At 38.0% G+C, this 26,937-nt stretch overlaps 1 protein-coding gene across 1 annotated transcript in view; it reads left to right on the plus strand.

Annotated features, from left to right (window-relative positions):
* ADGRB3 (adhesion G protein-coupled receptor B3) overlaps nucleotides 1-26,937 on the plus strand; it is a 789,966-nt gene that overhangs the window by 749,302 nt on the left and 13,727 nt on the right. Inside the window, exons 25-28 of the mRNA XM_060114602.1 lie at nucleotides 7,960-8,055; nucleotides 9,494-9,533; nucleotides 13,338-13,981; nucleotides 24,410-24,445. Coding sequence (XP_059970585.1) covers nucleotides 7,960-8,055; nucleotides 9,494-9,533; nucleotides 13,338-13,981; nucleotides 24,410-24,445 — 816 coding nt within the window. The remainder of the gene's footprint in view (nucleotides 1-7,959; nucleotides 8,056-9,493; nucleotides 9,534-13,337; nucleotides 13,982-24,409; nucleotides 24,446-26,937) is intronic.

Below are 26,937 nucleotides of genomic sequence, written 5' to 3' on the forward strand. Positions count from 1 at the left end.
ATATATATGGAATCTAATTTTTAAAAAATGGTTCTGAGGAACCTAGGGACAGGACAGGAATAAAGATGCAGATGTAGAGAATGGACCTGAGGACACGGGGAAGGGGAAGGGTAACCTGGGAAGAAGTGAGAGACTGGCATGGACATATATACACTACCAAATGTAAAATAGATAGCTAGTGGGAAGCAGCTGCATAGCACAGGGAGATCAGCTTGGTGCTTTGTGACCACCTAGAGGGGTGGGATAGGGAGGGTGGGAGGGAGACTCAAGAGGGAGGGGATATGGGGATATATGTATACATATAGCTGATTCACTTTGTTATACAGCAGAAACTAACACACCACTGTAAAGCAATTTTACACCAATAAAGATGTTAAAAAAAAGTCAAAGATAAGACAACAAAAAAAGGCTTTACCCATATTGACTTTTATAGTCTTCTGTGAAGCAGGTGGGTCTGCACAGAAGGGAAGAGAGCCTTGCAGTTTAAGGAGGAAAGAAATGAAATACTGTAACTGTGGCATTTTGAATGTGATGTGTGTGGGGCTTCATCCATTTTAAAAGTGGCTTTGCTTTAAGTGGGTCGAATTAGAAAACCTAAATTATTTCAAGTCAGGAGGAGAAGGAGAAAGGATCACCCTACTACCATCTCAACTCAATTATATTTCACTTTTCTAAAAAAGCAAATTGATTCTTTGACTAGCAGTTTGTTGTGACCTCCAGAGCTGATATCTTAATATTTCAGTTTCATAAAATGTGTATTCTTGAAGTACAGGGTCTTCTTTGAAGCCCCTTTCTCTTTTGAATTGCTTTAGCAGATGTCACTGACAGAAGTGGAAACACCAAGAGGGAATAAGAATATTTTTTAAAATTAAACCATCTGATTTATCACAACATATTACTTTCAGCAACAAACCTAGACCTTGGAAACTAATATGTGTCATACATAATGAGACAGGATCTAACAGAACAAATATAGGTGTTTCCTTCATTTAGCCATCATTTCTTGAGAAGAATTCATTTGCAACAGGCACATAGTGACATAGCCACTATTTACTATTCTCCACATTGCTATGGAAATTCTAACTGCACAAGAGTTATGAAAGCTTTGAAATAGTTCCTGTTGCTAGGAAACCACTTTCCTGGTGCCTGTCCATTCTTCACATCTCTCCTGTCTCTGGCTGTGCCTGGCTCTAAGACAGTCAGACAGCTTGATGTCAGAGGGGTAAAATAACAAGATGGTAGTACAAAATAAGCTACAATAAAACACCTTCACTGAAAGGAAGGGAAAAAGGAAAGTACTTAAATGGATAATTTTGTTGTATCGGTATGTGAGGATCCTAGGGCTGCTCTGTACATCAGTAACAGGGCCAAGCTCATCTTTTCTCTTTCTCCAGCACTGGCAGGAGAGCCAGGCTCTGCCAGAGGAGGTCCCAGAAGTTTCATCCAAACCTGGGAAGTGATTTTGTAGCAAATGCTTTAAATAAACATGAACAGTTTTTTCTTTCTTTCTGTTTCTCCCTTCCACCATTTTTTTCTGTCAATGTCTCATTTTGTCTTATTGTTTTTGTAAAAATACAGATAAACAAACTTATTTACAAACACATGACAGTCACTATATGAAGTAGACAAGCCTCCTTAGCTATCTCATCTAAAACCAATATTCTTCCCAGGTCATTTTAAAAAATAAATGAGGCCAGTAGTGGTGAAATAACTAGAGAGCAATTTGAAAAGAGGTCGTATTGCATATAAAAAAGTTCAGATGGAGAGTTGCATGAATCTCCCAGCTTGATCTACAGGGAATTTAGGTAGCACTTATGACCACGGAAGAAGGTACATTGTAGAGCCCCCTGAAGAGCAGGGACTTCAGTGGGTTTTGAAGATGAGGGAGTGGGTGATAGGAGACTTCAGAACTTAACGGGGTCTTGATTAAGAAAGCGAAAGTTTCAAGTGGAGGAAAATTGAGAGAGGGTCCCGGGCATACGACTTCCAAGAAATGAAGCCTGTGGTGAGTGGTAGAGAGTTGACTCTCCTCTGAGACCACCTGGGTCACATGGGGGCATAAAACAAGTGGAGAGATTTTTTTTTAGTGGCTCTGACTGCAGCACCAAAAGAAAGACAGAACTGATGACATATAAGGGCACAGCACTAAGTGATGTTTTAGAGTTTTCTCCTTGGGGTGTGCAGCAGCCTTGGTGAGAGGCCACAGTGTGTCATGAAGAATAGATTTTAGAAAGTGAGAGAGTTGCCCAGGGTGGGGAGCGTTAGGGTTCTCGTCCTTGCTCGGAGGGAAGTTGGGTTAAAGGGAGAGCGAGGTGGGTTGCTAAGAGCTTTATCTTGGTCGGGCTGAATTGAAGCTTTCAAAAGAAATACATTTAAAGATTTTGTTTTTTTGTTTTGTTTTTAATAAGATAGAATGTGTGTCTGGAAGTGGGAGGATGGCTAAAGCTACCGCAATAAAGCTGGATTTTAATCGGAACAGAGGGTAGGAAGCACAGAGAGTGCCTTTAAATAGGAGCGTGGACAGGACCCACGGAAGGACCATATAAAGCCCTCTATACTTTTCCCCAGAAATCACCAGGCTCCCTTCACTCCATAGTCATCTCATCTCTTAGGCAGGAGAATATAAGTCTTATATCTCACTCCAGATTAGGTTTTCCTGATTGGAGCATAATTGCAATTATGTCATGAATATTTCTATCCATCTTAATCTGCATGCGTGGTTCTCCAACTCCATATAGGAGACTAACAAAAGCATGAAATCAGATTAGTACAATGGCGTCAGTGAACAAATTAAGACACAGAGAGCTCATGGCAGAGATTGGTAAACTCTGGCATGTCTGCCAGGTAGCATCCAGCCATGGCTTACTGTTACCCCAAATTCTTCGGAGTGCCTGGCTGCATGGAAGGGCAAATCGCACCTCTCTCTCTTTTCAGACCCCAGAGTCCCAGCTTGCAACAGTGTTAAACTGGTGACAGGAAGTTGAGTATGTTTGAAATAAAGTTATAAAATTAATAAAAGAAATAAGAGGTCATGAGTTAAGTTTTTATTTTCTGCCTTGACGTGGATGGCACGAGGCTATGATGAAGTAGCTTCGGTGAAGGCATGGGTGGATGTGGCTGGTGTATGATTTCCCTTTCCTTCTTTTCTCTTATGCATGCCGAAGAAATACTGTTACATTTTTTTCATATCATGTATGTGAAATGCTGTCTGGGACAGCTTATGTGACCCCCAAATCTGATACAAAAAAAGAGTAAAAGCTGTGACAATTTTGAGACTAAGTGAAAGATCCTTTAGGTGTTAGAGAATTCCGATAGAAAATCATTAGGACTGAAATTTGGGACCGAAGTTCATATTTTCCCTTCAACATATAGCAAATGAAACCACTTTTGTTCATTTCCCTTGCTATCAGAGAGGTCAAATAATATTTTAACAGTGTGTAGTCATTCACGGTGCTTCTGTGAATTAGTATTAGACACATGAAATTGACAACACTCTTGTTCAGTTAATGGTGAAATTATATGAAATTTCATGTAATTAAAAAGCCATTCAGGGCTTCCCTGGTGGCGCAGTGGTTGAGAGTCCGCCTGCCGATTCAGGGGACACGGGTTCGTGCCCCGGTCCGGGAAGATCCCACATGCCGCGGAGCAGCTGGGCCCGTGAGCCATGGCCGCTGAGCCTGTGCATCCGGAGCCTGTGCTCTGCAACGGGAGAGGCCACAACAGTGAGAGGCCCGCGAACCACAAAAAAAAAAAAAAAAAAAAGCCATTCATACAGATGTGAATCAATAGAAACAATAGTCGATATTAGATTCAGAAAATAACCAGAACATTTAAGAAACTTCTCTCCTCGCAAGCTAACAATCTAAAAGAATTACAAGAATGTAACCTTATTTCTTTTCTTTGCTTAAAATGATCTTCTGGAATTGGGAAGTCAGGAAGAAAAACTGGAGGTAAAGCTGTCTTCTTAAAAGGTGAAGCTTTGTGGTCTGTAGCTAAATACAGAGCCTGCTTCAAACAGTGCAGCTCTCTCCTGAAGCTTCCTCTAAATTGCAGCACTGCCAAGCAATGCTCCATGCTCTTCCCCAGCAATCTCTAAATCTGGCACCAACTTTCGCAGTGACATTGCCAGCTGCCTTCGAAGCGGGGACCAGCAGAGAAGCCCTCACTGGCTGCTGCTGAGATGAACTGAATCACTGCCCCTAGGGGAGGGACAGGAGAGAGACACGCCCTGTGGACCTCTTTGAACTCTGGTCTCATCCAGGAATCTGTCCACAGGAAAAGGGTTGATAGCTTTTTCAGGAGATTTTAGAGCAGCCCCAGCAGGATCTGGTCGGGATAACTTTGGTGGTGCCTGGCAGGATCCTTTCAGAAGACAACCTTTTAGCCTACTGTGGTCACCTCACCTTATTTTTGGAGATGTTTCTTGCCACTCTTTTTTATTTCACGACATGATACCAGGTTTCCTTAAAGTCTCCTAAATATTCCAGGACTATTCACATACCAATTCTTTGCTACACCCCTGATACTTTTTAACCCTCTGTCTGATGTCAAGGTGAAAGATCTATGGCAGAGTATTATAAAAAGAGGACATTTTGAAATCTAGATTTTAACTGTGCCAAAATTGGTATTAAATATTTCATTATTCTAGATGGATTTGTTTAAAAATTGTATTTACTGGTCCTACATAAGTTTAAAACATGATTGATATTGGAAGAATTCAGGTATAATGATTTTATTATCTAAAAAGAAATTTTAAATTAAATTGGTACCTCAAATAAGTGACTCGTTCTCCACAAACAGTCAGTCAGCTTAAGGAGTTTAAATAGTAAATATCTGAATCTTCTAACAGTTATTTTTCTTCAGTCTTAATCACAAGGCAAGAAAGACACCAAGACTATTATTGGCCAGTGTTGTAAATGCTACTTTTGGCACAGAAAATTTTAATTTCAGCATGCAATAGCCAGATCAAGATTCTGTCTTTTGTTTGTTTTTATGCTTTCTCCTTTTTTGGAATTAAGGTCCTTGTAGACTTGGTTTTTTAAAACTTCAAGTTGTTCTCCATAAGTACAATACACATTAGTTCACCAAAGATAAAAGTCTCTTTGTTTACCTGATAGAACATTCATTTAGTTATCAAAATGTTTTCAAATAGGTACAGATGCATTTTCCAGGTACTGTCCTGCTTGAAACACCCTTTTCCGTGAAAATAGTACACAGTACAAAATCTAGTCTAGTCTAGTCAGTGTTGGATAAATATTTAAGGTTAGTTCAGCTAGATTGCCTGAATGCATTTTTAAGATTTTTTTTAATCAAACAGAGGAGTTTCTCCTGCAAATCTTTCTGAATTAGAAGGAACAGAGGCACTAAAAGTGTCAGAGAATCCAACACTTAAATCATGGCATTTATATGACCAGTAAAATGACCTTGAATTTACTGTAGAGTTTTTATGCTTTTCTGCTTTATATTTCTTGTGACTAGCATTGACTGATTCATGTAGCTGACATCATTCTCCAGTATGGAAATGCCTTTAAGCCATTGTCATATTTGGGAGTTTGGTAGTTTAAGGTATCGATTTTGTATGTGTGTGTTATGAAAAAGAGATTTCTTTTATATCTCCTTCAAGCAGTCATATAGTGGATTTTGAAGAGAAACTTACAGGAGTTACTTTTCCGTATTTCATTGTCAGACAAAAATATCCTCGACAACTGCACTTTGAAGGCCTGAAAATAGAATGGCTGATGAGCAAGAGTTAATGTTTCATTTTACCAAGAGCCACCTTTCATATTTTATGGATGCTGGTGTTCAGAAGCAGATTTTAAACAAATTCATGTGACAAGCTCCTGGAAGGCAACATTTCTAACATATTATTTATCTTCTTTTATAAAGTGTGTGCTTCTTTAACAGTTACCTCGGGGCACAAACAGAAAATTGGCAAGTACCTATTTTTCTAACATTAGTTCTTAGAATTGTTTTTCTGAAACAGATATACTTTCTTAGAGTTTTCCCCCAAATGCAAATTTCTGTGTAACAGAAACAGAGATCATCTGGCAAACTGGAGATGCATTACCTTAGAGTATAATGATCTTCTGATTATTAATTGTATCACTTTATGACTCACAGCTATTACTTCTTAATCTAGGAAGCATTCGCTTCTAAAGAGTCTAGTTTGTCCATACCACGTCTCCTCCAAGGGAGAAGCTGGATGAATTAGTTCCGAATATGCATCCAGGTCTTCAGGAAAAGATGATCAGACTAAATTTCACTGAGCCTGATGTGTCTGAAAGAGGAAATAAGAAATTACCTCACCCGGTTGTATCAGACAACGCCTTGTTCTTTTTTTCCAGAAAGTTCCAGATTTAGAAATATTAGAATATACACACTACTATATATAAAATAGATGAACAACAAGGACCTACTGTATAGCACAGGGAACTCAATATCTTGTAATAACCTATAACAGAAAAGAATCTGAAAAAAAAAATATATATATATATGTATATGTATAACTGAATCACCCTGTTGTACACCTGAGACTAACACAGCATTGTAAGTTAAGTATACTTCAATTTAAAAATGGTTAAAAAAAGAAATATTAGAATCAGGAAATGGAAGGGTCAGAGAATATGGAGCCCACCCCCCACTTAATTCACAGCCATAGTGGTTGCATCACCAGGATCAGAACCTGAGGGGAGAAATCCACCACGTGGGCAGAGGTCTCATGATGGAACTGCAGTCAGGGCTCAGTGGTGGTAACTAAACTTCATGTCACTTTCCACATCTTGCCGTTTGGGAAAGAGGCTGCTAATGAATTTTTGAAATGGGTGAGAGGAGCTGAAAACAGCTTAATAGGTTCAGGGCTTTTTATGGCCAATACATAAACTATGCACATCTCACAACCAGTGACAGGATATTTTATATACATGCTTTGCAACACTGGACATCATTAAGTTTCCCTACAATGGTGCTTCAGGAAAATAGAAGGAATGTCACATCATCTGTGCTTTGTTTGGTAACCCAATAAGACAGATTATAATAAACAAGGAGGGGAGTAACAATAATGTGAAGTCAGAAAAGCCAAATACTAGTAAAATGACGTTGCCATTGACCTGACTTATGGTGATGCCCACCAGCAAGCTTGTTAGGGACCTAATGAGCCTCAGGAGGTGGACAGACCAGCTGACACAGAGGTACCATGACTTCAGAGTAGCTGTCGGTTGATTTGTGTGTTTGTTATTCATCTATTCAGGTTTATCCACGTACTATTTAAAAAAGGATTTAACGTTCTTTGAATTTCCTTGTGATGTGTTTGTTCTTTGCTCAGAATCCAGTTGTGAAAGTATATTAAGGAAGTTTGGCTTTGCTAAGTAGCCTTTTTTGTTTTTGTTTTTGTTTTCCATGAGAATCAACCAGAAACAGAGTAGTTTTTGTTATCTTTTTGTTTCATTGTGTGTGGGGTTTTTTTTTGTTTTGTTTTGTTTTTTGTTTTTTTTTTTTGCACATAAGGGCACATAGTACTTGAAGCAAGACAAGAAATGATCTCCCCAATATGCGTTACATAAGACATAAAAGGAAAATCCCAGATCAATTTTGTTCGACAGATCATTGAGTCATCTCATTTTTCCCTATGTTTAAAGCTGTTATGAAGATTATGCCATAATAGTAAATCCCCCTTGAAAGACAGGCATACTGTTTGTAACAGTGGAAATAATCCTGCAAGAATCAGTATTGAGCCAGACACAGGTATCAGGACAGCTGAGGAGTTCCCAGCACCTCCCTCTACAGATGGTGGCAAATGATGAATTCCCTGGGCATGGACCAAAGTCCAGGTGCACCAAGTAAACAAAACGGGTATTGGATCATCAAAACAGTGATAATGGTTTTCTCAGTCAATTGCCAATATAGACAGTATCTGGTCATTACCAAGAGAAAAGAAAATGAATGTTTGTCCTTTTTTCACAGGTTCAAGATGCATTTAGATGCCGATTAAGAAACTGTCAGGACCCAATCAATGCTGATTCTTCCAGTTCTTTTCCTAACGGGCATGCTCAAATCATGGTGAGCTTTTAATTCCCCTCTCAGTCTTCATTCAGTCATGATTTCTCAAGGGAATAAGCAAATATTCTTAGTCATAAAATAGTATCAAAATTCCATTTTGAATGACTTTGTAGCTCGGTCACAGGCTTGGAACTCTGATACCAGATGACGGTTCTGTCTGGACTGGTTAGGAGTCCTGGATCTGTTATTGGACCCTTGATGTGTTGAGTGTGGGGTTTCTGGGCAACACCAGGGGGTATGTTCATCCTCACACAGAGTTAGGGTTAACATTGTGTCCATAGGATCATGTTTGTTTACACATCAGAACAGGATGGTACCTGCACATCTGGTCTTAAAGCGAGACCTGAAGTGGTTCTCGCCTTGCTTCCCATTCAGATTCCTCAGAGGAGCCGCACTCCAGACCAAGGAAACCAGCGTCCTGGGATAGAACCCAGGCATTGGTGGCTCCAGGGGGCAGCCCAAGATGAGAGCCACTGCCCTAAAGCATGAGGGGCAGACACACTCCCAGAAGAAGGCCAACCATTGTACATGAGCTCTGACTGTTGTTGGGATAAGGGGTACTTTACACATAACCACTTCCATATATTTTAGAAGTGAAGTAAGGTTTAAACTGTGTCATTAACATCATGGCTTAAATAGAGTTTGCTTAGTAATATGCTTGATTTTTTATCAATGTCTTTGGATTAGGCAACACAAAAACAGTCTAAATGATATACTAGTAACTAAGAGAGGAGAAGGAATAATTAATTCCTTATTAAAAACAAAGATAAATACTGATATCTTGAATCTAAATGTTGATTAAGATGGGCTAATTTAATTTCACCATTAAAAAATAAACTAATTTGTTTACAGTAAAAGTTTGGGGAAAATATGAGGATGGAACTAAACTCTAAGCAGGTTCTCTGCCAGATTAGTATTGTTTAATCTTCAATTTTAATTCCTAAGCCTGAAAGTCTTTTGTCACATTTGCATGAAAATGGATCATCAGAAGAGCCTAGTTTGACTATTAAGGATTTGACAAAGCTGTATTATAAGATATTGTATTACAAACAATATATTCAAAATGAATGCATAAAAATATAAATAACAAAGACATTTATTTAAGTATCTTCATAATATTTCACATTCCAATCTTTTTATTGTGATTTAAGGAATTGCCTTGAAATTCTGTTTTTTTACATCTGGTGTTAGATGATCATGGGTATAGTTTTGCCTTATTAAAGTCATACACCATGTTCCCATTGATTTTATCCAACATGTGGTCTCTAGAAAATACTCTTGAAAACAATTTGATTATTCCTTGATAAAATTCCTTTGCACAAAACAATATCCTGGTATCTCGTAGTCAGATATTTGTTAACTTCAGATAATTTGGTCAGTAAAAGTCACTTGAGGTCTTCATTAAATGACGATTCTATGTCATTATTTCTTGTTACAGACAGACTTTGAAAAGGATGTAGACATTGCTTGTAGATCAGGTAAGAATATTTGAATTTTGAAAATATAATCATTAGATATTGAATCCTTTTTATGATTTTTGATCTTAAAGAAAATGCTGTGGTTTACCTATCACATATTCCTGTAAATGTGTAAATTGAGTCTTTCAACTGGAAGCATTGTAATAGCAGATGTAGGAGAGGGGGGAGGGAATCAGAGAGAGGGAGAATATGAATGGGGAATGCGAGGAAGTGAGAATGGTTGATTGGGAGCACTGTGACCACGGGAAAGCATTGACTTGGAGACAGAAGCCTTCCATCCACCTATTACTGGTTGTCAGGTGTAAGCCCAGTCAAGTTGATGTCTCTCTGTGCCTCAGTTTCATCTTCCATGTTGGAAGGATGAAATACCATTGTGTGTGAGTGTGTTTGTGTGTGTGTGTGTGTATCACAGCTTTGTTGCTGTATTTTCAGAGCATGCGCACACCATCTTAGAGAGCTGGGTCCCAGGAACAGTGTTTCCAAAGTCTGTTCTCCAGCCTGTGGACACCCACCAAAAGTAGATGAATAATGTTCCTTTATATTGGGACAAAATATACCTTATTTAACCTTTTATTCATTGGTTTTCGTGGTGCCTTTGAGAATAAGAGTGAATATCCACTTCACCTAACTATCCAAGTATTTGAAAGCAAATACTACTTAGCCCAATCTAGGTCTTTTTTTTTTTTCTTTTTCCAGACTAAACAAATCATGTTTCTTCACTCATTCCTCAGAGCATCCTCCCAGGCAGACATGGTACCCCAGGTGTCAATCATTTGAAATTATGGTGCCCAAGTTTTAACTATGCTGCCCACACTTAGCCAGGATTTATCACAGTTGGCTCTTTCCTTGTATTAATGCTATCCACCTTTGCATCTGATTTCATAGCAGCTGGTACAATACTAGTGTCAACTGATTATCATTTAAAATCTCCAAGACGTTTTGTAGTAGCTGTCAGGGATTTCCCAGTCTATGATATGCAAAAGTTCTGGGGGTTTTTTGTTTGTTTGTTTGTTTGTTTTTGTCCTTGATGAAAAATCTAGCCTTTGCATTTATCTCTATTTGCTACTATCTTACTGGTTTTAGGTTACCATTCTATCCATTTGAAATTGTTTGGCCTTTGAAATTTTGATAAGAATGCCTTCTAAATCTTCATCCAAACTTTCCAAATAAAGGAGTTATATTCATCTTGTTCTCTTTTGTTAAAATACCAATTTTCCCCAGATTCATTGTATTCTGAAATTTAGTATTCTTAATATTAGGCCAGTATCATTATTTTATTAGAAAAAAATTCTTTTAATTTTTCATTTTCTGTCTGTGCCCTTTTTAGCTGAGCTTATCAGAAACTTGCCCCTGTGTTTTTGTAAAGATTTCCTTCCATGTTGAGATATATTTAGTGTTAAAGTCTCAATTCCTGGTCTCTGAGTAAACTTTCTCTAAGTTTTGTTGAAATTCACTTTCCCAAAGGGTGGAGTGTATATCTGATTATGCAAAATATTCAGGTGCTTTTTGTTTTGTCTTGGTTTTATTTGCATTTTGCCCTTCACAACTTGACTAATTTCGCTCAAAAGTCCCCTGACTTCAAGATCACGTTTGTATGTGTAGGTGGTGTCGATTTGTTTATGTTTTATATTCAAATTTTGGATATCCATTTTAAGTAAGTCAAAGAAACAGTTAAATTTCTCATATAGAGTCGACACTACTTAATAAGAAGAATTATATTTCCCCAAATATTTAAGATATACAAATTTTCAGCAAAGATAGCTGTATCATTGATAAAAATGTGCTACTATAACTACAAATCATATTACATTCATACAAACTAAATGTATTTTATACAAATGCAGATTATGAAATCAATATTCAGTACCAAGGTTTACTTTATAGTTTACAAAATACTCATAAACATATAAAATTATATGTCCTTAATAAAATGTAATAGGTTCCCATAACTAGCCTTTAAATTGTATTGCTATCAATTTTGGGTTAATTTTTGCCTATAGTTAAGGATTAAAAATATTCTTCCCTGAATTTGGAGATATTTTAAGGTATTTTATTTGGAATATTACTAAATCTATTAATTTAACATACTTTATCTCTGAATATTTTCAAGTAAATTGTTCCTGGCAACCACAGTTCATTACCTATCTAATATTTTAAGAGGTTTGGAAATAACTTTTTTAAACTGAATTATTCTACTTTTTAAACATTATAGTTAAATATAAAAAGTCACACCAAATTGCGGATTAATAAAAAAATACACAATGTAAACTTAACATCTTTTGTTTGTTTGTTTTGTTTTTTGGGGTTTTTTCTGCTCTTTTTTAAAAATTTTGATTGGAGTATAGGTGAATAACATCTTGAATATCTAAGACGAAAGAGACCTAATACAATGATTAAATACAGTATCTCTAAAGATAAAAGATAATAAAAGAATGATGCATGTCTTGAATTAATTTGAAAGCTTCTCTTCTTTGTAATAGAGAAAGACATTCAGAGTCTTCTATTTTGCAAACTCTGCTTTAATGCATAATAATTAGAATGCTATTTGAAAACTGGATAATAATGGGTAAAATTGAATATGTCTGAGACTTTTCATGAAGAGATAATAAAGCAAATACTTTATAGCTACCTATGCCTAACAAAACATTCGATGGCAATGGCTCTGCTTGTTGATAGGGCAGCACTGGGAGCCCGTGTTGAACCAGGTTTTACACAGTGCTGTTCTGTGTGCTTTCAGCACCACCATGACCAAGAAAACATCTTCAGAATTTCATTCTCTCAGACCTCAAAACCGACAGCTGTCCACAACTAAGCAGGCTTCAAGTCATTCTGTCTCCATTACACATAAAATATGATTTTCTTCTTTCTAGAGAGGCAAAAAAGAGAAAAAAACTAAATTATATTTTAATAAAGAATTCTGAACTCTTCTGTTGATTGGATTTTCCTTGGTGTGGTTTATGTTTTCATTTTGTTCTCTTTCTTACTACAAGTTATCATGCATTTTTAAGTTTTCTAAGTCATTATTTTGCAGGCTTAGAATGGAATGGAGGTTTTAGAGGCTCATACAGTTTTTTTCTGCTATCATACAGGTTTTTTTTAGAGGCTCATACAGCTTTTTTCTGCTTAAAGTCAGTTGGCACTTTTAATACCCCCTCAAGGGTATTGGAACTTATGGATTGTTCTTGTTAAAAAAAATGCCTTACTTTTCCTGCATGGAACTAAAGATGATAAATACTTTTGAACCCTGCATCTACTTGACCATATGGACTTCACAGATAAATGCTCATTAGTTTTCAATGGGCATAATTTTTGAAGGGATTTCTGATGTAGTAGGATGAAATTCTCATTGATTACCTCTCTCAAGAAGTATTGTAATGAGTAGAACTCGTAGAATACTTTAGAAGAAAACCCTTTAGGAAACAGTCAAACTCTTGTTAATATATCCATAATTTTATAAAGCCCTTTGCAGTAGACTGATGGAGAAAATTTCTCTGGTAATCTGCCTTTCCCCTGAAAAGTTAGGCTGAGTTATTTAGGGTTAGGGCACTGAGATTTTTGAAAGTCTGTTAATCAGTTTTCCCATATGTTTTATCTGTGGGCTACCTGAGAACTATCAGAGCATATCAGAATCAACACAGGGTGACTGAGTAATTTGGACCATGTGCAAAAAATAGATATGTAATTTTTAATAATTTTTATTTTATTAAGGAAAATGTTTAGTAAAATGAGGGACAACAGAATACAATAGTAATCAATAAGTGTGCAATAACTTTCTTTTATTTACTTCTATGTTCTAATTCACAGTTCTTCATAAGGATATTGGTCCTTGCCGAGCAGCAACAATAACAGGCACCCTCTCCAGGATTTCTCTAAATGATGATGAAGAAGAAAAGGGAACAAACCCTGAAGGGCTAAGCTATTCAACATTGCCTGGAAACGTCATTTCCAAAGTCATTATTCAGCAACCCACAGGTCTGCACATGCCCATGAGTATGAATGAGCTGGGCAATCAATGTTTGAAAAAAGAGAACAGTGAGTTGAGGAGAACTGTGTACTTATGTACGGATGATAATTTGAGAGGGGCCGATATGGACATCGTCCATCCTCAAGAAAGAATGATGGAGAGTGACTATATTGTGATGCCCAGAAGTTCTGTTAATACCCAGCCATCAATGAAAGAAGAAAACAAAATGAATATTGGCATGGAAACCCTGCCACACGAAAGGCTATTGCACTACAAAGTGAATCCTGAATTCAACATGAATCCTCCTGTCATGGACCAGTTCAATATGAACTTAGAACAACATCTCGCACCCCAGGAACATATGCAGAATTTGCCCTTTGAGCCTCGCACAGCTGTGAAGAACTTCATGGCCTCTGAGTTGGATGAAAATGCGGGATTATCGAGAAGTGAAACTGGATCAACGATATCAATGAGTTCTTTAGAAGTAAGCAATGGAACAAGACTTCCCTTGATATTTGAAAGATAGATAGATGATAAACTGATAGATAGACTGATTGATTAATAGATAAGAGATGATAGATAGATAGATAGATAGATGATAGATAGATAGATAAATAGATAGATAGATAGATAGATTCATGGGGCACTGCACTGGGGCAGAAGAGTCACATTAGCTTTTGCAATTATGTATTGTCTAAGAATTTGAGGTATGTTATGTTTAAGATTCTGGACATATGCTTTTTCCAGTAGAGCAGCAGAATCCCCATTCTCGAGGTCATATTTTTTAAAATGAACCCTCTATAATTAAAACGATACCTATCTGTCATAATGGGAACCAAGTAGAGCACTTCTAAACAAACAGAAGATCCTCCTGATGTTTCTTGTGTACCAGAGTCTTTTGGTGGTTCAAGTAGTTTCTGGATGGCACTACAAACTTTAACCAAGGTCTGGGTGTTCTGTGTGAGGGCAGCTGTTAAAATAACAAAATTGGAATGTTTCAATGAGATCTACCATTACACTGATTATAGACTTTATTATTACCTTAGACTGATATCTTTCAGAGGAAATGTTTTTTTTTTCTTAGCTCTTACAGAATTATGACCACTAAATATTTTGGTCTTAAATTGTGAACTCTTGGGAGGGGTGTAAATCAAGCAGATCAAGAGTCAGGACTCTGAGGTCAAACCACATGGCTTTTGTGAAAAAGCAAGCCCCCTCAGCTTCTTTTCTACCCACAAAGTGATGTAAAGAGCAGTCAACAGGTATCAATATCACTCATATTGTATTACAATTAATCAAGTAAGATCTAAGTCATGTAAGACAAGTAATGTCTAGTTTCCTTTTGACATACCTCCTGTTTTTTTTTTGCGGTACACAGGCCTCTCACTGTTGTGGCCTCTCCCGCTTTGGAGCACAGGCTCCAGACACGCAGGCTCAGCAACCATGGCTCACGGTCTTAGCTGCTCCGTGGCATGTGGGATCTTCCCGGACTGGGGCATGAACCCGTGTCCCCTGCATCGGCAGGCAGACTCTCAACCACTGTGCCACCAGGGAAGCCCTGTTACTGTTTTCTATATGACTTTCATATCCTCTGTCTTGAAGTTTTGCTGTAAACCCACTGCTGATATATTGCATATGTTCAATATATAATGCAATATATGCATTTTTAAATATGTATTGCCAATTGTCTTAATATAACAGATTATTTCATAAGACAATATAATCGGTTTCCTACTCTTTCCATCAGAAGCTTGCTGATAATGTTCTAATGTTCAAAAGTGCCCAGAGGCAATTGCCCCTTCCTTCTTCCCACAAGACTGTGCCTTCTGCGAGGCCAAGATGAAGAGACACCCTGAAAGGCTGGAGTGACTTGATGTGTGGTGTAATTTTGAGGGCTTTCCCAGCTGCATTGAGGAAATTCTGCCCTAGATGGGAATCTAGGATAAATCCCTAAATTCTATCAGTAGATCAGTCCTAAACAGAATAGGGTTTCTGAAGAGAATCATTCTTTGGAACCAAAGGCATAGGAGCAGTAAGTCCAAGTTCACTCCTGAGTGGCTGGAGCTCCCTGTAGACAAGAGCGCCCAGTCATTTTGAATTAACAGAATAGCTACTGTTTCCATCTCTAACTTGCATATCCTAGAGACTAGCAGGTCTACTAAAATAATGACCACGTAAGCACAAACTACATAACATTTATGCAAAATCACAGAAGTTTTTACAAGAAATTTCAGTGAGTGTGCATATAATAACATAACACTGTAAATAATCTTAAAGACCATATGGAGTCTTCTACATAGAATGGCTCTTTAAAATGTGCTAGAGGGGTTAGAATGGAATTGCATTAAAATATTTTGCTTGTTATAAAAGTGCTTTATGTCTAAAAGGCTTAAAACCTTGCTGGGTTTGATATTGTACAGGTTGTATGTGCTTGAACAATAGACTGAATTTCTGAGTGCTGCTTTGTTTAGTGGTAACTTTTCCAAATCTCCATATCCTTATTATTAAGAATAAGCATCGTATATAAGTGTGATTCAGCCAAAAGATCTGCATTTAAATGACTTAGAAATCACGAGGCTTACATCTTGAAAAGGAAGAAAATTCAGGATTCAGAATGAAATTTCAGTTCCTCATTTTCATTCTTTCAAAGAGTTTAATAGTTAGTAATCGCTTAGGTGACCATTTTAGGAGACAGCTGAATATATAGATGTGGGAATGAATAATAAAAATTAGCATTTATATAGCATCTTTCATTAGCAGATCCTCAAATCACCTTAAGAACGTGAATTAATTAATCTTCGCAACACCTCTGGACGACGGATAAGTTGTTCTAATCCTTGAAGTAAAGTAATTTGTCCAAGGTCACAGAGTAAGTGCACAGCAAATCTAGGACTGGAATCTTTCTGTCCTGATCAATTTTATGCTGTCTCAAAGAAACAGTCATGTGCCTGAACATTAGCATGAGAGTAACTTTATAAAGTTCATTTAACCCTGGACAGACACTTGGTCTTATGGAATAAAGACGTGAAATGGATGAAGTGTAGATGTATACAGCTAGCAGATTTTGGAGACAAGACTGTGGCCATGAAGTGTGGTGGCCAGATTTTGGAGATAAGACTGTTGCCAGATAAAGTCTGGTGTGACTTCCTTTGTGGGCGGAGTGAGCCACACTCTGTCTGCAGTCAACCAGCAGGCAAGCTGATATTCTGACAATAGAGGAAAAGCAGAAAGATGACTAGAGTATCTACATAGATTGTGGTGAGCAACAGTAGCCAGGAAGTGTCTTGAGACCTAGAAGACAATACGAAGATGAAAGTGAGTGACTATGTGGCAGCCATGGGGCCATAGAACAATTTGAGTCTTCTCTGAGTGAGAAGGGAGGTTCCAGCCACAGGGGCATCCTGCCTGGGAAACTGGGACGGCAGAGGACGGCCTGATGCCTCAGGGACTTTTCAGGGAAGTAATAAAAAGATGTTCCTAGTAATTCAGGAAGTTGCCTCCAGAGGAGTGGGTGTTCATGATTTGACAAAGAGGGAAGTGGTGGGAGAAGAGAAAGAAGAGGGTAGAACCTGTCAGTTGCAGTCCAGAATTCAGTATTGGTGAGGAAGAGTGCAGGCGAGGAAAAACAAGAGTTAAAGGAGAAAGAAACAAAGCCAAAGAGTGGGTGGAAGTATTTATTCAATTAAGCAGGAGGCAACAAAGAAAGAGGGAGGCTTCCCAACCCTGAAGGCAGTGCCAGCAGAAAAGGCTCCAACCTCCAGGAGAGCTTGTTCAGCTAACCTCCAATTATTCAGCATAGAAAGTTTAATAAATGTATCAAGTTTTTTTGGCATAAAAGCATTTTCCAGCTTCTCTCCCATCATTTTTTTTTTTTTTTTTTTTTTTTTTTTTTTGCGGTACGTGGGCCTCTCACTGTTGTGGCCTCTCCTGTTGCGGAGCACAGGCTCTGGACGCGCAGGCTCAGCAGCCATGGCTCACGGGCCCAGCCACTCCGTGGCATGGGGATCCTCCCTGACCAGGGCACGAACCCGTGTCCCCTGCATCGGCAAGCGGACTCTCAACCACTGCGCCACCAGGGAAGCCCTCTCCCATCTTAATATTATCTTGTGTCTTTCTTTCATGTAATATGTTATCTGCCATTTTCCAAACTGTATCCATTCCCAGAATGGACTTGTTAAGCGATTCTGAAAATTTTAGATTTCTACAATTGGGGATTCATTGCAACATACACATGGTAGAATGTCTCACAATGGCTTCAGTCCTAGATGTCCTCTAATTGGTTAACATTGTCATTAGCATTTAAGTCATTCACCTTCAATTAATGAGCAAAATGTGTTGAGTGCATTGTACGTATATAAAGCAAAAAACTCCGAGGTACTGTGAAGCAAGTGGGGAAAAAAGAAGTATCGGCATTCTCAAGCCATTGAGGACTATGAGATATATCAATAGTTTAAACCTTGGGCTGTGGTTCTATTTATTTTTTGAAAAATTATAGATATATCAGTGTAAGAAGATAGGTCAATATTTGTTGACTTATTGGAACATTTGATGGTTTGTATCTGGTAGATCTAAATAGGACACATTTCCTTACTCAAAGCCTTCCCAACTTGTGTGCAGGTCCAAGGTCCACCTTCACCTTTTTTCCCCTTTGTCTCTCGGGGTTGATACAGGTCCTTAGCTGGGTGAGAAGACTGGCCACTAGGAAACACTGTGAGAGATTGGAGGCTGGGGAAAAGAAGGAATCCAGGGTGTTTTCCCCCCTCTTTCTGCTTTGGGCAGTACCTCATGTCTCCTTAGTTCTTCTGTAGGGCCTCCAGCTTCTGCCAGGTGCCTCAGCCCCCAGGCTTAGGTCACTGTGTCATCTCCCCATGTCCGTCCAGCCTGGTGGGTGGGGATGGACAGTAGCCCCTTCTCCTGCAAATCCCTGGGTTCCCTCGTGATCCCTTTTGTGACTTCTCAGTTCCTCCATCACTGGGATTCCTGTGAAACACTTTGCTACAATGTAAGCACATTAAGTGCTTAGCTTAGCTTTGCCTTAACTTTTCTTATAAGTAAACAGAGTTAGATAGTAAATTGCACAATTTCTTTTTTAAACAAAGTTCTGCTACTCCAGATTTCTGAACATTCAGATATAACTTAACAATGTATCTCGAAACATGCTCAGATAAATCTCTCTCAATGTATAAATGGGAAAAAAGCGACACCATTCTAGGCTAACTTTTTATACACCAGTTTTCCTCTGGACATGAATTATAGAGCGCTCAGCATAATGGTTTTGAAAGGTAAAGCATTTTAGCTATAGTGGCACATCTCAGGTGCTTCCCTTATGGCTGCTGTGACCATCAAATTGGATAATGTATATGAAAAACCCTTTGAACATTGTAAGGGGCACTTCAGATGTAAGGTCGTGTGATTATTATTTCATTACCATTATATCTTGAATATTGGTAAAGAAACTTGATTGCTGTACTAGGTCAGTATTCAGGAAATTAGACAAAATGTTATGGCCATACTTCTGTCACTAACAGAAACCATTGTAGGACTGACCATTGGGCAGAGCATCTTTTTCTTTTTGAATTTTTTTTTCCTCATGTAGCTGTGGTGAAAGAAAGGCTTGCCCTTCTTCAGTGTTTTGTTTTTGCTCCTGGATTAGGAATTTTTGTCTTTTATGCAGGCGTACAAGAAAAATTAGCTCAAGTAACTCATTTTTCAAAATTAATGATTCTCAAGTTTCATTTACACAGATATTTTGAATGGATTTGACATCAAAACTTTCTCCTTGAGTAGGTTCATTGCTCAGTCTGTAATGGAAATTTTAATGGCAGACACATTGGCATTTATTAGTCCATGGAATTTATTCCTCACTGTGAATCTTCTAGTATCTTGTCCAACTTAATTTCCAAAGGCACAAACAATGAAGTATTCCCTTTGAGAAATTATTCATCATTCTACAAGGCCTCGCTATGGACAGATGCCATTGTACACATCCTTGCTAAGTATTCCTCTGAGTAGCTTCATACTGGTGTGCAATTTCTTACTCTGAAATCATCCTAAAGAATTTTCCCCTCTGTTAGTGGAAGGCCTGCATTCTTCTAAATGGTCTCAATCCTCTTGGCTGTTAATAGATCTATTCAAAATGGTTTTCTTTGTGTATATAGCCCACATGCTTATCCAAATTCTCCTGGAGTATTCCTGAGAAAAAGAACAAAACATAACCAAAATACAAGTCATTCTTTTGGATTTGTTTGGCTTTCATAGTGTAGCTCCTTCAATCTTTCATCAATAATTTTGTGAATGTCTACTATTGTGCCAGGCCCTGTGATAGATGCCAGGGATATTAAAGTGGCCAAGACAGATGTGGAACCTGCCCTGGTGGTGAATAAACACTATGGAAGAGACAGATGATGAACTGTTAACAAATGAATAATCTAAAAGAGTGTGCTGTGCTGGGAAATAACCATGGAGTGTGAGAGACAGTCTTCTTTAGATGAGGTGATCTGGGAGGCCTTCTGAAGCTCCACAGGATGAACAAGGAAGTTAAGGGGGAACATGGCTTGTGAGGTGTTGAAGGATCGGGGTGTTTCAGACAAAAGAAAGTGCAGGTGAAGAGGTCCTGGGCCAGGAAAGAGCTTGGAATGTTCTCATAGGATTAGAAGACACATGTAGCAAGGGGCAAGCTTCTTAAGACCGAGTTGGAATAGGAAGAAGAGACCAGATTTTGCAGAACTTTGTAAAATGAAAGAAAAAATTGAGGACAGTTAAGCAACTGTCATGATCATTTCTCCATCCAACCATCCATGACTTTGATGGTTTGGAATGGAAAGGATTAGGATCCAGTGGTAGTGGGAGAGGTAGTAGAAGTGGAGCAGAAAGCTGGAGGACCGTTAGGAGACCACTGAGGTCAACTACACAAAAGATAAGAATGCCTTTGACTGTAGAGGGCAAATTAAGATGTGTTTTGGATATAGAACAGATGGCACTGCTGGTGGATTTGGTGTGCAGGATGAGAGGCAGGGAGGGCTGAAGGGTGACTCCTAAATGCCTGACTTCACCAACTAGATATGCAACATTTCCTGTGATGGGAAAGAAAAGGGTGTTTGCAACTTAAAAGATGGTATTGAAAACCCTGGGAATGAATGATTTCATCCAAGAAAGAATATAAGAAAAAAGAAAACTATGGAACTCAACATTTAGAAGGCAGGGAGATGAGAAAGGGCCAACAAAGGAGACTTGGCAGAACTACAGAAAATAAGAAGGAGGAAAAGAAAACAAAAGGAAAAGCTGAAAGAGATGAGGAAGGGATTAACCTTCAAAAGGTTCTGAGAGTCCATTAAGATGAGGAGAGAAAATTGACGTCGGAAACCGTCCAGATGGAGCTCATCTGAGACCTTGAAAACAAGAATTTTAATGGAATGTTGAGGACAGAACAGAAGTGGGGGTGAGTTCTAAGTGGGAAATTAAGAAATGGAAAGAGCATAAAAGAAATGTCACCTACTATGACAAAAAGGATGATTTGTATCAAGTTATTTGGGAACTGGGGGATGTACAGAGAAAGGGACTTATATCTTCCTAAAATATATCAACACCATCCTGGCTTATTTGAAATTTGTACGTAGCATTTCTTTAATTATCAACTTATCATAAAAGTTGTAATGACTTGATCACTTTTCTTCATCGATTCTCATCTTTTAAACATATAACCATTCTTTCTAACCACTTTCCTACCTTACAATAACATTCCAGAGAGCTCAGAGGGACATTTGAATGAGCACGTAAGCCAGTCAGTTTCCACAGACTTCAGTGCTTTGAAAGACTCTCCAGCACTTTGCAAAACAGACTGAGAGATAATGAATGTTATAATGAGGAACTGATAAACAGAAGTTCACATTCTAGTCCTTCCATTCCATCACAGATTTCCCAATGTAGATACTTCTTTAAGATAAAATAGATTTTGCGATGGGAGATCTATCATGAAAGTGAAGCCTGCCACTGTGTTGCATCATGGCTCATAAACTATCTCATGTTAGAATGATTTTAAGTTATTTTATTTGACACAAATTATTGTAAATTGCCATCAGATTTTTCTCTCAAATAAGTGCCATATCGATGCTTTTTTCCTCCTTTAAAATATAATTGACAAGTAAAAGTTCATCTGCCTGATGTTGCTTTATGCTCGCAGAGCATCTCTGTTCCACTGCTGTCAGCCTGGGATTGACTGTATCCCGTAATGTTATTCTTGCTGAGTTCTAGGGACAATCAGCAAACTATCTTGGCTATGAACCATCACCCCTTATACCACTGAGCAATTGCTGAGCAACAGCGGAGAACACAGAGCATTTGCAGGCAGAAGACCTGAGTGGGAATCCCAGCCCATGTGGTAACTACCCAGGTGAAGTAGGCAAGTTATTTGAACTCCTCTGGTTCTCAGTTTTCCTCATTCATAAACAGGGATAATGCATAGTACTTTCCTAACCATCCCACAGGGCAGTTAGCATGTTCAAACATGAAAGCACTTTATAAAAGGTCTGAACACTTGGTCAGGGTTGTGGGGATATGAATAATGTGCACATTTTATCTCCCTTGGACTCTCAAAGTCCACCACATTTTTTTCCGCTCTCTAATTTTTAAGTCTTCGCTGCTGTATTTTCCAGCCCACCTCCTCACCTTACCCCCAACTATCTTTCAGCTGTTTCGATTGAAATCTGCTTCACATGTTCATTTCCTAGTCTAATCCCTCAAGGTTACTAGTTCCTCTATATACCCTTAGGTTAGAATGTGATTATCATAAAGTGAATAGACAAGAGAGAAACTTATTTATGGGGGAAGATCCATTGTCTTTTCCATGTTTCTCATCCACATAGGTGGCATCTGCTGTCATAGGGAGAATCTATCTCTGCCGTTCATCTGTCTTTTGTTCTTGTTCCTGAAATCGGGAGCCTTCAGCAATATGCATCCATCCACATTTCCAGTTCTTAGGCAACACAGCTTTGCGTTCAACGAAGAAGGTAGCATATGGCTGTTAGGACCTTTGCAACGGAGAAGCCCTCAACACGTGCAGTGGATGGGCCTCTTTGCTGACTAACTGAACATTTTGCATTAAGTTTCACTATTTAATTTTCAAATGGAATGCAAACTGTGTGACTCATGTTCTGTTAATAATTGCTTAACACTGTTTCCATGCTTGAATGTTGCTGTATTAGGAAAGAATTTTGTTTAACGTATACTTACAGGGGTGTCCTGCTGAGTCACAGTGCCAAGAAGGCAAAGCGTCCAAGAGCAGAATGGAAACCCTGACATTGGTCTAACATCTCACAGCAAAGCGGGTTGCAGTGCGCTGGAGCCTGGCTGTTACACAGCACAGTCAGACAACAGCAGTGGCAGGGAGATGGCAAAGGAGGGCTGGGTTAAACGGCTTCCCACGCACATCTCTTCTTGCAGGATGTCACCAGGGCTGGCCTAGGGTATGCTGGTCACAGGGAGTAAAGTGAGCTCAGGCTGACTTTCCCTTGAATAAAGCAGCCCCCTTTTCAGAGCTCTCCACAACGGCACTGAAAGATGCGGTTCTCAGTCTTTAAGCAGCCCCACCAAAATCAAATGATTTCAGAACTTCTAAACATTTTATTAAACAAAATCTCTCTTTGGGTATGTTGCTTTCTGTTTACTGCAACATGCTCTGGGGGTTTGGTTACCTAGGAAGATTCCAGGTCTATAGTGATGATTTTAACTCTCACACTGGAGAAATTTAGTCATATTTTCCAGTAAACTGCATTAGTTCCTTTCTTTCTCTCCTGATACTCAACAGTTACAAGAATCTCTCACCTATCTTGGATATGATTCCCTTGTAGGTCGTTGAAATTTATGCTATAGCTATTGGGATGGGAGAAGAGGAAAAAATAAAACAGAAGACGTTTCTCCAAAGGTTTATATATTTTCCCAACTTCCTGGATATTACATGTTGTTGAATATTTATTAATTCCCCCTGTATTTCATTCCCACTTCTTCAAAAAAAAAAAAAAAGAAAAAGAAAAAGAGGCTGTATGGAAACTTTTGATATCCAACAATTTGGTGAACTCTTTCTGTATTTATCAGCTATCTCCTTCTACAGCTAATCATTCTAAGAATCCAGTGACCGCTTAGAGCAGATGTTTAGAACACCTTCCCTGCACTATATTATATAATCACATTAATTTCATTTTAATCATGTTTCCTGATTTTATCAAGGCATATTTATCTGTAACTAGATTCAGGAACTCTTTAACAGAGTCAGAAGCATTGTGAGGTATTTACATCAATATCCATGTCCTGCTGAGGTGTAGACTGTTTGTTATTCATTTTACTAAACTAGAACAAATGCTTCAGATCCTAATGCCTAGCACTGATAGGGACTTTCCTGTCATGGAGGACTACCAAATACCAAGAAATTTATGGGTGAGACCTATATAGAACTTTGGAATATAGGCAGAGGGTTGGATAGAATTTGGTAGAAATGAAGATTGCAGGGGGATGGTGCAAGGTCTTGAGACAGCTAGATGATTTTCCCACACAGCTTTGAACCCTTTGTGTCTATAAAGTAGTTTTACTGTAGTAGTCCTAAAATCTCCTTCAAGATTGAATGTTTTGTGTGAATTTTCACTTAAATTTTTTTCCTTATTGAAAAAATTAGAGTTAAGAGGCCAAGAGAAATATGTTGTATATTTATATTCTTCAATTTTAAAGGAAGTCCAAAGTGAAAATGGAATAATGTGAGTGGAATAGTTTGAAATCATAAAAATGTTCACAGATTCTTATGTGCACGAAATACTTATAACACAATGAAGCAGGATTATCTTATTGAAAGCAGTAATTTTTGTTTTATTTGAATGACTGAACGTAACTTTATTGGTTTTTCTTCTTTTTAAAAAATATCTAACAGAGAAGAAAATCACGATATTCAGACCTTGACTTTGAGGTAAGTGTCTAAGGATTATTTTTTTAATTTTAATTACTTGAATTCAAAGTTGGTGTATAATTACTTAAACATATTACCCTGTGCATCTGTGTAGGAGTTCTACTTTTTTAAAAAATTAAATGTGAAATCAAACATTTTTAATTAAAATCCCTACTGTATAACTAGTTGTAAAAAAAAACAATTAAGTTCTAACTGCTTTAAGTGTATGCTAAGACTGAGATTCTCCAGACAAGTAAAGAATCCATTTCATAAACACTAAGATAAGCAGACAATTTATGTTGAGAGTTGAACTTGGTCAATTTTTTTACCTCCCTCAGTTTGTTGGGAGATAGGCATTTCGGTTTCTTGATTTTTCATATTTAAAACAATTGTGTTTGTTTTACTTCAGTGAGGACGTGAAGAGAGCCGTGTGAGGGGCTTTGGCTGGGTAGTTAAGCTTCCTCAGGACTGACTTGCTTTGAGTCAGTGGTACCATAGGCTCCCTGTGGTACCTTCCAGACTCTTTTTTCCAATAGCAAGTGTTGGTTCAATGTGCTCCTGTGTTTGGTAAATGCTTTTTCACAGATAAAAACAAGACGAAGATGTTCATTTTCCAATTCACATTGAATTTATATTGCTGCTGTAATACTGATGCTAGAAATTACTGGAATCATACCGTTTGAGTGGCTTGTGCTATGTACAAAATTAATGATGTTGGAGCATCACATAAAATGCACTTATGCATCTTGATAATTGGATATGATTCATAGCCTGCTGACATAATTGGATATAGTACATTATCAATTTCTCCAGCATATTTGTACTGTTGTGATACTTACATAGAACTCAACACTCTTAGCTGATATTCCTAAAATTACAGAAGCCTCCCAGAACATGGAAACTCATAATTCCATCATTTCATTTATGTAGATGCGTGTTGTAGCTCAGTAATGCACATCAGGTATCAAAAGGGAGACAACTGTTTTTATTTACTGCAATGGTGCATAAGTCCTGATTTTACCTTGAATAGAGTCTAAGGAGAATTGGTCTTTTTTAGGCATATTTCAGGAGTATTTGTACAAGATACAAAGTAATGATAATGAATCTGACCTCAGTGATTATGTGGCACATTTTAGTACTGATGTGGCTCAATTGTAGTAACCTGGTACAGAACCAATATTTCATTATGTTCTAAATTGTTTAGGTAAAAGTATCAAGACTATACATTCAAAGAGAAATAAGCAAAAGTCTTCATTTTAGATCCTTTAGTGCCTTTTAAGGGACAGATATTTTAGGGTTTTTTCTATTAATTCTTCAGGTAGCCAAAAAAGAGGATCATCTGGTGTGAGTGTGTGTGTGTGTGTGTGTGTGTATTCCTGAAAACAATCAGTTGTTGTGTTAGTACAAAGAGAAGGAGGTGGGAATTAACCCACTAGGTATCAGTGGTAAAATATAGTAAAAATCTAGATCTAAAATCAAGTCTCAGTGCAACCAACTAAAGTTATGTCATTGCCAGCACTGAAAAGAAATCTAATCATACAGTGTCCTTTGGAACATTAGAAAAATTGTTATTTTTCTTTTGTATTTGTATTTGTATTTTTCTCTATGGCAACTGGTAGCAGACTCCCTTAGCAGATCCTTCTTCCTGTGCTTAGGATTCCAACATACAGCCAGGATATTATCGAAACATCTGCTGGTAACGAAAGGAAGTGGCAACACTGCAACCCTGGATATTTTCTTGTGCTCTTTAATTGCTTTAGTTATTGCGTGATTTCTATAGGTGTCAAATCTTGCCAGAAAAAGTCTTTGAGGTATTACTTCTTTTTTAAGCAACTGTTCAATAGTGCTCCCCTTCATCTATGTGCAACTATAGTTATGTAGCAGATGTCTAATAGATTGTGTTCAGAAAAATTAGGATGCATTGAAACATTTAACACAATCTATCTGTTCTTTATGGATGGTCCTTGAAGAGGAGTTCAAGTTGTCCCCTCCCCGTTTTAATTCAGGCTGGATAAATTAAGTATGTTTATGTCAATCTTTCTGATAACCCTCACCCAACCCCAGGAAGCTTTACCACACAATGGCCAACTCAGGCATTTTGTCACTGGCAGACAAACTTTGCCTCCTGGACTCCTGAAAGCATCTTCCCTTCACACACTCCCCAGAAACTACACATGATAACAATATTCTCTTAACTCACATATCCATAAAACCCTGTGGGTAAGTGTCATACATGGGAAGAGCCCTTTCATGGAGCTGATCTCCAAGACGATATTGAGCAAAGAAAGCAAAAGGTTGACTGGTCATAAAATGGTGGAACATGGATTCTTACTTTCTGGAAACTACACAGAAAATAACTGTAGTGATGACTCTATGTTCTGTGACCAAATCTTTTACTGGATTTGTATTCCCAACTCCAAGTGGAGACTTGGTATATCATAAGCATCCAATAAGGCTTTGTTGAGTGAGTGATGAAAACTTGAATTTTTAATCTGGTTTGCTTTAATAAAAAA

The sequence above is a fragment of the Mesoplodon densirostris genome, chromosome 12 (genome assembly GCF_025265405.1).
Source record: "Mesoplodon densirostris isolate mMesDen1 chromosome 12, mMesDen1 primary haplotype, whole genome shotgun sequence".
NCBI lineage: Eukaryota > Metazoa > Chordata > Mammalia > Artiodactyla > Ziphiidae > Mesoplodon > Mesoplodon densirostris.